The 10,591-nt window shown below is 40.9% G+C and overlaps 2 protein-coding genes across 2 annotated transcripts in view; one reads left to right on the top strand and one right to left on the bottom strand.

The window, feature by feature from the left end:
• Positions 1–7,472, bottom strand: part of col9a3 (collagen, type IX, alpha 3) — a 19,434-nt gene extending 11,962 nt beyond the window's left edge. Inside the window, exons 1-5 of the mRNA XM_037684734.1 lie at positions 7,407–7,472; positions 6,684–6,752; positions 5,155–5,190; positions 4,413–4,484; positions 4,179–4,232 (exon numbers count right to left, since the gene is read on the bottom strand). Of these exons, the coding sequence (XP_037540662.1) occupies positions 4,179–4,232; positions 4,413–4,484; positions 5,155–5,190; positions 6,684–6,752; positions 7,407–7,472 (297 nt within the window). The remainder of the gene's footprint in view (positions 1–4,178; positions 4,233–4,412; positions 4,485–5,154; positions 5,191–6,683; positions 6,753–7,406) is intronic.
• Positions 1–10,591, top strand: part of si:ch73-181d5.4 (death-inducer obliterator 1) — a 311,270-nt gene that overhangs the window by 76,820 nt on the left and 223,859 nt on the right. The window lies entirely within an intron of this gene.

Below are 10,591 nucleotides of genomic sequence, written 5' to 3'. Positions count from 1 at the left end.
TGTGTGTGTGTGTGTGTGTGTGTGTGTATGTATTTGTGCTTGTCTGAGTTCTAAGAATTCTTAACTGACATACTACCAAATACTGATAAAGTCATAATAATGGGTGATTTCAATATTCATGTAAAGGTTGAAAGTGATAGCTCAAGCATAGCCTTTAAAAACTTGAGTCAACTGGTTTTACCCAAAACGTCCAAACCTACTCACTCTCATCATCATACCTTTGACCTGGTTCTGACCTATGGCATCAAGATTAATAACAGTCATATTTCCTCAAAGTCCTGTTGTGTCTGACCATTTTTTAATTACCTTTGAGTTTACATTAGATTACTACACAGTCACTGAGAGTAAATTTCAACTTAGCAGGTGTTTATCTGAAAACGCTGTAAGCAAATTTAAATCGTTTTCCTCTGTCTTGCAGAGTAATACATCAGTGAGCAGTAACTTAGATCATTTAGTTGATAATTTTATAACTACTTTGCAAGCTTCACTTGACAAAGCTGCTCCACTGAAAAATAAAGTAATCAATCAGAGGAGATTAGCTCTTTGGTTCAATTCTGAGTTACATACTTTATAACAGACATCTAGAAAGCTAGAAAGAAAATGGCGCTCCACTAACATTGAGGAGAGATAACCTGCTAATGTACAAAAAAGTACTCCGTAAAGTTAGAACTTTATATTATTCATTTTTAATTGATGAAAATAAAAATAACCCCAGGTTCCTTTTCAGTACTATAGCTAGTCTAATGAAAAATCCTATCTCTATTGGCTCATGTATCCCTACAACTATAAGCAGTGATGACTTCATAAGATTCTTTATAAATAAAATTGTTTTAATTAGGGAAAAAAAATCAAACCAACATTCCCAGTATCACCTCTGGTTCCGTGTCAGATGAGACAACTTTAAAAATGTCATTAGAACCTGATTTATGTTTGGACTGTTTTTGTCCTGTTGAGCTCTCTGAATTGTTAAAAATAATAGCTTCATCCAAACCATCCACATGCCTGCTAGATCTCATCCCAACCAGGCTATTTAAAGGTGTATTTCCCTTAATTAATAACCACGTCTTGGATCTGCTTAATTTGTCTCTAATAAACGGTTACGTGCCACAGAGCTTTAAGGTTGCTGTAATTAAACTTTTACTTAAGAAACATAACCTTGACTCAGGAATCCTAGCCAATTATAGACCTATATCTAATCTAACTTTCATCTCAAAAATTCTAGAGAAAATAGTTGCAGGTCTGTTACGTGATCATCTGCAAAGAAATAATCTGTTTGAAGAGTTTCAGTCAGGGTTTAGAGCTCATCATAACACAGAAACAGCACTTGCAAAATTTCTAATGATATTCTCATGGCCTCTGACAATGGACAGGTGTCTATACTGGTCCTGTTAGACCTCAATGCTGCATCTGATACAGTTGATCACAATATTTTACTACAGAGGCTTGAATATGATATTGGGATTACAGGAACGGCTCTAAAATGGTTTAAATCATATCTATCTGATAGATTCCAATTTGTAAATGTAAATAATAAATCTTCATCATACACCGTAGTTAGACATGGAGTTCCTCAAGATTTAGTGCTTGGACCAATACTCTTTACCTTATATATGCTTCCATTAGGTAAAATTATTAAACAGCATGGGATACATTTTCATTGTTATGCTGATGACACAGTTATATTTGTCCATGAAACCCAATGAATCCAATCAGCTACTTAGACTACAAGCATGTCTTAAAGACATAAAAACCTGGATGACCCTTAATTTTCTTTTGTTGAACACAGACAAGACTGAGGTTTTGGTTTTTTGACCTGAACAACTTAGAAATACATTTCTCAGTCTTTCGCCATCCTTGGATGGCATTAATCTGTCCTCCAGCTCTAATGTTAAAAATCTTGGTGTTATTTTTGATCAGGATGACTTTTATCCATCCATCTATTATCTTTACCTGCTTCTTCCATTATGGGTCACGGGGGTCGCCGGTGCCCATGACCAGCAATCACTGTGCGAGGGGCGGGGTACACCCTGGACAGGTCTCCAGTCCATCACAGGGACACATAGAGACAAATGAGACAAACAACCATTCACTCTCCCACTCACACCTAAGGACAATTTGAGAGTTACCAATCAACCTAATATGCATGTTTTTGGTCTGAGGGAGGAAATTGGTATACTCGGAGAAAACCCACGCATGCACGGAGAGAACATGCACACTCCACCCAGAAAGGCCCACAGACCGGCATTTGAACTGGCAACCTTCACACTGAGAGGCAACAGCTCTACCAGTTGCGCCACCGTGCTATATCTTTTATCCACCACATTAAAAAAACGTTACTAGAACTGTCTTCTTCCACCTGCGTAATATCACTAAAATTAGAAACATCTTATCTAAAAATTATGCAGAAAAACTGGTCCATGCATTTGTCACGTCTAGACTGGACTATTGCAATGGTTTATTATCTGGGTGTCCAAATACTTTTTTAAAACGTCTTCAGTTGATACAAAATGCTGCTGCCAGAGTCTAAACTGGAGTTAGTAGGAGATATCATATTTCTCCAGTTTTAACTTCTCTCCACTGGCTCCCTGTGAAGTCCAGAGCTGAATTCAAAAATCTTATTTCTAACCTACAAAGCTCTCAACAACCTAGCTCCATCTTATAGTTGAGATATTATTGTTTCATATTTTCCTAACAGAGCTCTTCGTTCTCAGAATGCAGGCTTACTCGTGGTTCCTACAGTTTCCAAAAGCAGAATGGGAGGAAGATCTTTCAGTTATCAGGCTCCTCTCTTGTGGAACCAACTTCCAGTTTCTGTCCGTGAGGCTGACACATTGTCCAGTTTTAAGACTTTCCTTTTTGATAAATCCTATAGTTAGAGTCAGCTTGTTATGCTGCTATAGGCTTAGACTACTGAAGGACAAATTGACCTCATTTCCTTAAATGAATTGTTAAAATTGAATAGTTTTCATTTTATACTATTTCTATCTTAACATGTGATTCTTGACCTGCTATTGTGTATCTGTTCCTCCTTCCTGTTCCTACAAAATCCAGCTGGTCGAAGCAGAGGACCGCTTGTCCTGAGCCTGGTTCTGCTAAAGGTTTCTTCCTCATGAGGGAGTTTTTCCTTTCCACTGTCTCCTTCATGCTTGCTCAAGATGAGAGTTCTGTGATGGAGTTAAACTCAAATCAGTCTGCTCCTCAGATAAATAATGTTAAATTATTATTTTTCTATATGAATGTTTCTGTTCAATGCCCTGAGTTGACTTCTATTGTGACTTGGCGCTATATGAATAAACTGAATTGAATATACAAATATACATATACAATGTGTCTGTGTATATATATATATATATATATATATACACACTGTATGGCTGTTTGGCCTTTAGCTGCAACAAAGACGTTTCACAGATTCAGGAAAAATGAACTTGTTTTAACACGTTAGAAAGTCTATGCTGAATGTCTGTAAAATATTTAAACTTAGTAAAAGAACAAAAACGTGTATAATTACTCTTTAACTCACATGTGATGATTTGTCATCTAAAATATATTTGTGCTTTAGCTGATGAGTAGTTGTGGATCAGCTAATGCCCATCTCAAACTTGAACTCCCTCGTCAGCGCTTTAATCCAGCCAGAATTATCAGTGTAATTAGAGACACGGGCTGACTCTGGCTTCCTCAATAAGTCGGCTAATGAGCTGATTTTCTGTGGCGATGCCTGGAGGGTGGGGGCAGCGGTCACTCAGCCTGTATTGTTTTCACTCATTAGATGCATTGTGGAGGCTGAGTCTTGTTTAATCACAGGATGTTGTCCCAGTTTGAGATTCTATATGTTGTAATCCAGTTGTTACTCAGGTCGCCCAGAGGACAGGACCTGCTCTTGTTAGAAAAAGAGATATCTTCTACAGTTTCTCAGATTGGAGGGGAATGGAGCACATTCCAGGCTGGATTAGTGAGCAGCTGAACCAAACTCCCCTCCTGAGCCCTCATTAAAATCTCCCAAAGATGTTGAGCTAACTTGACAAATTCAGGCGGGCACAGAAAACACGAGCCTCCACCAGATCCTACAGTACATGTATGTGTACATGAGCTTGGAGTAGTGAAGTGTAAAGTGATAAAGTGCATCTTTGCATGTCTCCTGGGCATCCCAGGATGTTCAGAAGATCAATGTGACTTACTGCCTCTCCTGTGGGTCCGTCTTTACCAGCAAGACCATCAGGACCAGTCAAACCCTGAGGATGAAGAACGACACTTTTATTTCTCTATTTTTATTTTAAATACTGGTAATGCCAAATTCTTGTCAGTTCCACGGCATCAGATACATGTAGTTTTGAGGCTTTACAGTCACAAGCAGATAAAAACAAAGTTGATGTGTTGCTGTTAGCATCAGTACCAACTGTGTGGACTCTTACATCGATCCCTGGAAGTCCCGGCAGGCCCAGTTTTCCTGCAGCTCCTGGGATTCCTGCTTTTCCTTTGGGACCCTACAAAGATCCAACAGAGCTTTCTAAACTTATATTCCAACTTCACTAACAAAAGATTTATACATTGGTCTACGTGCATTCACTCTGGAGACATCAAATGTACACAAACAAGCACATGTAGGGACTTCGAGTGTGTGTCTGACTAATCTCCAGTCCATATTTTTCTGAAGCTTCCAAACTGTTTTTCTTGCTTAAATCCTAAACATTTCTGTGGCAGACATTTTGCATTACACAGATCTACCAAAAGACAACTTTTCTTTGCACTGTGGCACAAATTAAACTCTGTGGTATGCAAACTATCACGGTTTTATTCATGTGCACAGACATAAATGTAAGAACAAAAAAGGCCCCAAACGTGGCACTTTAGTTCAACTTGTTTTTGAAAATAAGCCCATGATGAGCCTATTAATATATTTGTATGTTTTTAGAAAGAAAATATGAAGTTTAACCTTTATCTAAATTAAAAGGGCAGCGCCCCCCACGAGGCCGCGGCCTCAGACACCTCCGTCTCCCCATGTCTGTTTGTTTGTGTTTTACTTGGACGGGCTGTACTGAAATGTAATTTCGTCGTGCTTCAGTGCAATGACAATAAAGCGGATTCCGCTTCTGATTCATCGTCATTAAACTTTTCACACAAATCAGACTTTCTTTGAATTGTTGGTATACTTACAGGTTTTCCCGGCAGTCCAGCAGGTCCAGGTTTCCCCTGTTAATAAAAGAAAAATAAGCACATATTTATTTTTTTAAATTATATCCTGGCTACTTGTTTTTACATCTTAAAAGCATTCAACCAATTTAAGAGACTAAAAAGTTTGACTGGTTCAGATGGGGTCAGCTGCTTCCTTCTGCACAAGAGGAAGAATAAACACCATCAAACCAAACCAGTGCAGACTGCTCACATGATAAACACCTCCGTTTGGTTAGTCTAGAACTGGGGGGGGCTGCAGGAGCAGGGAGGAGGTGGCAGCTGAAACTTTAGATGGTCTCACGGGGTTGGGGAATGTATGAATGGGTCGTCTGTGCTTCACCAGAGCCACAGAGACGTTCAGAGCTAAAATGATTAGAAGTTTTCTCGACATGAATAAAAACCTTGTTAAGATTTGACTACATTAACTCGAGTTTTTCTTTTTACCTAGTCTAATTTTAATGTCTATTCAAAGAATGCACAAATAAAAGCCTAAAATGTAAAATATCCTTTTTTTTTTTTTTTTTTACTAAACACATTGAAATAATAAACCCTGTGATATCACAGGAATTAAAATGAAATGGTAAATGGACTGTACTTATACAGCACCTTTCTATCTAGGCAAGGTACTCAAAGTGCTTTACACTAATCCAGTGCTATTCAACTGGAGGCCCGGGGGCCAAATCAGGCCCACAGGTGAGCTCAGTTTGGCCCATGAATGGGTTCATTTTTAAATTAAACTAGATTTTTAACCATAAAACAAACTTACTTAATGATAATAACTACTGATATATAGCCCCTGAGCTCATGGCTTTCAGTAACTGTGGTTCTCTGAGCAGTTTCACTCAATAGTCCTGCACTAATCTGTGTCTTCATTTACTCATCCACACAGCCCTCTGTGGCTTTACAAAGCTAATCTGAATCTGTAGAGACTAATCAGTGCCTTATCACATTCATACACTGATTGGACACACAGCAGAGGCAATGGGGGGTTCAGTGTCTTGCTGAGACACTTCAACATGTGGCTGCTGGTGGAATCGAACCCCCAACTCTTCCATTGGAGGGCGACTGCTCTAACCAGTCAGCCATAACTGCCCCAAATGAAGTGCCAAAGGAGACGTTGCAAATAACTGTTGCAAACAGCAGTGCAAATAGAAAGGTCACACCCATAAACCTGCACACCTTCATCCAATAAATGATCGTTTAGGAGGAGCTGAAGGAGGAGTCATTCATACAATCTGACGTTTAATGACAGTCAGCTCCACTTAGGCAAAAACAAAAACACTGATTTACATTTTAAATACATGAAAACTAGTCAAACCTGAGCTGTTCTGACTTTAGAGGCATGTGCAAAAGACATATGTTACATTTTAAAACCTTTATATATTTATATTGGTAAAACCCCCCACAAAAAAATCTGTTCCTTGTTTTTATCCACCACTGATGACCGACTGTTAAAGCCCCAACAGTCCAGAGATGCTTTCAGGTGCAAACATCCTTAATGGTCAACTCACGTCGGTCCCATCCCTGCCTGGTTGTCCTGGGAGTCCGGGTGGCCCGGGGGGTCCTCTGGGGCCGGGTCTCTGCAACAGAAAAAATAAAAGAATTATTCCCTGGGAAACACAAAGCCCTGCTGAAGGTTTGACATGATGTTGGCATCAAGTGAGTGAAACACCGATAAGAAGAAAAAACTTTAAAACAAGCTCGATGTCACCCAAATTATTCAACACCTTAAAAATCAAACAGAGAATTCAAATAAAAAAAACACTTAAAATGTATTTGAAGATATGACCAGGACTAGATTTGATTTTTATTCCCATTTCTGTTTCTTATCCTTCATGAGATCTTATTTTACTGAGGACTCTCCAGAGGTAAAGACTGAGTTTGGCTGAGCGAACAGAGGCAGCATTGTGTGCGCTGATCTCCAACCAGCACATTCCACAGGTTCAAGGAAAACAGAAGAGCAAAGTGTACCACCACCTGCACACAAGTAGCCTTTTCTGACTGCTCACGTCAGAAAACAACCATTTTCACTTAGACTCTGCACATAAAGCTCAGTTTCAGTGAGGTCAGTGAGAAGAGGCAAAGTTTGAATGGCAGGCCTCGAGTTAAAAGCAACGACTGCCCTCATCATCTCAGAGGTTCTGATTATTGCTGTAAGCTGGGCCTGCTGTTCATATTTCCCCATCACTGCTGGGATGACATGCAGGAGGATGCAGCACCTTGAGCGGCCTTACCTGAGCTGAGGAGGATGACAAAAGCTGGCACAGCAGGAGCACCCAAAGAGCAGAGCACGCCGTCATAGCTCCCTGGTTTTAGGCAGAAACAAAGATGAAATCCCCAGTTCCACGTTCAGTCCTGTCTCACTGCCCCCCCTCCAGCATCCACTTCCTTCGCCTCGCAGCTCGCAGCCCCTGAATGGCTCTCTCTTCACTCCCTGGTCAACTGGTCTCCAGCAGAAGGGGCTGATCTCAGTGGAGCTCTCTGCACAGTGAGGTGAGGGGCTGGTGAGGATGGTGGAGGGGGAGGTTGTATGCAGAGAGGAAACAGTTTGGGACACCAAGAAAGTGGGCAGAGCTAATAGGGATTAAAAAAACTGACCAATTAAAAAGAGACCAAAGATGAAGAAAACTCTCTTTATAGGAACCTTTGAAGGTACAGCTGATATTTGAAGTTAAAAAGATGCTCTTCTCTACTCACAAGAAACAAACTGAATGGAGTCAGGAAAAAAGTCTCAAAATGTATTAGAACCACTATTCCCAGAATGCAGCAAATTCTGAGTAGTAAAACTGTTGTTTATTGTCGAGCTAAAACAGTTGCTAAGGTTTTCCAGCTTTTGCAATCTGCCTTTAACATCATCCAGTCAGATTCGTTCAACCTCAAACTTGTCCTAAACACTGACAAAAACAAAGGAATGCTGTTTTCAAACAGGAAGTCGGTCCCAGCAGTTCTTCCTCTGATTTTATCATCCAATAGTGTCCCTATTGGGTTTGTCGATTCCTATAAATATTTGGGTATCTTGGTCGACTTGCATCTCTCTTTTAAGCTCCATGTGGAAAACCTAGTAAAGAAACTGAAAGTTAAACTGGGTTTCTTTTTCAGAAACAGATCCTGTCTAACTCTGAACGCTAGGAAACACCTTGTATCTGTGACTTTCCTTCCCTCCATTGATTACGGTGACATTATTTACATGAACGCTCCTACAAGAACTCTGCAGATGTTGGATGCTGTATGGTGCACTAAGATTCATAATTGACTACCGTACTCACCACTGCACCCTGTATTTACTGGTTAACTGGTTATCATTAACTTCTTGGTCTGCTGCCTTCATACATCTCCTCCTACATGTCTCTGCGTGAGTGCAGTTACAGCGTGCGCTCTCAGGACATTATTACCTGCAGTGTTCTCTCAGTGAGGACTGAACTAGGCAAAAGGGCCTTCTCCTACTCCGCTCCTGTTTCCTGGAATATCTTACAAAAAGATCTGAAGCTCTCGACCTTGACCTCTCTAAGTGGCTTTAAGAATCTGTTAAGTTCGTGGCAAGAACCAACGCAGACATGTTCCTGTTTTCAGTTTTCTACACCGTCTTATAATCTAGCTGGTTTTCTTTTTTTTTTCTCACTACTTTTTCATTTTGACTGTCCTTTTGGTTGCCATTTTATTTTGTTTAAAAAATAACTTTGTGTACCTCTTTTATGATCGTCTATTGTTGTTGCTGTTGTGGACTGTTGTCACCACTCTGTTAAAACTCAGGTCTCTCTTGTAAAAGAGTCCCTGAGGCTCAGTGGGACTAACCTGTATAAATACAGGTTGAATGAATGAACATGGAGCTTGTTGTTTCTGATAGTTTTAATGAATGAAGAAACTGAAACTTACTTATTTAGATTAGATGTCTGTATTTATTGTTCTGTTGTGTATCTGCACTGTGTTGTTTTTGCACTTAATGTTCTGTGTTGCACCGTGATCCTGGAGGAACGCCGTTTTGTTTCAATATGTGCTTGTACGTACGTAGCTGAAATGACAATAAAACCTCTCTGACTCTAACGTTTGCTGCTTGAGTGCATTTCTGCTATTTGACAAATCTGTTGCCCAACACACACCAGTGTCCATACTAGAGTATCTTGGCAACAAAGAAAAGAAATGGCAAAGTTTAACTAATAAAACTGACAAACATGGGCTCAAAAATCTTAAAAACTCCTCCAATCCACATCTCAGTGACAACCTCACTGGTTTTTGGACTGAAGAAATTTCTCCAAGGGTTTCTACTCAGTGCTGCAGCAAAGGAAACAGAGCCCAGCATACGGCACATTATACACCTGTCAACAAACTATGACACAGCAATCTGTAGCAACAGCCCCAACAACAGACCAGACCTATGACCTTGATTTGTGACCTTGACCTTAGAGATGTGGTGATGAAAAGATTAGGCAACATGCTGTCTAGTAGTACAAATGTGTATCTAGTTCCTTTAAATTATCTTGAGCAAATCGACCTTGTTTTAACTTTGACCTTGACCTTAGAAGCGAGGTGAGGAAAAGTGTGACACACAAGCTGCCTAGTGATGATGCACGTGTATGAAGATTTGTTAAATTATCTCGAGGGGAGTGCAGAACGGTGGTTCAGTTGGTAGAGCTGCTGCCTCTCAGCAAGCAGGTCGCCTGTTCAAATCCCGGCTGAGGGCCTTTCTGGGTGGAGTTTGCATGCGCTCTCTGTGCATGTGTGGGTTTTCTCCCACAGGCTAAAAACATGCATGTTAGGCTGATTATTTTTCTTCTTCTTTCAGCTGCTCCCTTCATCAGGGGTCACCACAGTGAACTAACTCGCATGAAGACGTGGCAATCATTTTTACGCCGGATGTCCTTCCTGACAACCACTGAGCTACCGCAGCCCTGTGTGGAGCAGAGAGCTGCTGTCTAGGGCACTCGGGGGAGCAGATGATTGGGGGTTAAGGGCGTTGCTTAAGGACCCAGAGTGGGGCAAATGAGGGTGGAGGCAGGTGTGGGTGCACCAATCACACCTACACTTTTTTAATTTTTTTCAAATGTTGTTGGTACCGGAAGTTGAACCGGCGATCTTCCAATCACAGGCCCACCTTTTCCAACCTCTGCGCCACCACTCCTGCTGCATGTTAGGCTGATTGGCAACTCTAAACTGTCCCTAGGTGTGAAAGTGAATGGTGGTTTGTCTCTCTGTGTCCCTGTGATGGACTGGAGACCTGTCCAGTGTCCCCTGCCTCTCGTACAGTGACTGCTGGATATGGACACCAGTGACACCAGTGACCCAAAAAGGAAGAAGCGGGGAAAGATGGTGGATGTTGAGGGGATGAGAAGTTATGAGGGGGAAAAGAGAAAGTTTACAGACATCTGTACGAACACTGGACCAGAATACGCCGGCCTTTCGACAGGTGTATAAACACAGTGAT

Source organism: Nematolebias whitei, chromosome 11, assembly GCF_014905685.2.
Source record: "Nematolebias whitei isolate Nwh7 chromosome 11, NemWhi1, whole genome shotgun sequence".
NCBI classification, from domain to species: Eukaryota; Metazoa; Chordata; class Actinopteri; order Cyprinodontiformes; family Rivulidae; genus Nematolebias; species Nematolebias whitei.
The sequence above is the reverse complement of the archived record's forward strand: the minus strand, read 5'-3'. Positions and strand labels throughout refer to the sequence as shown.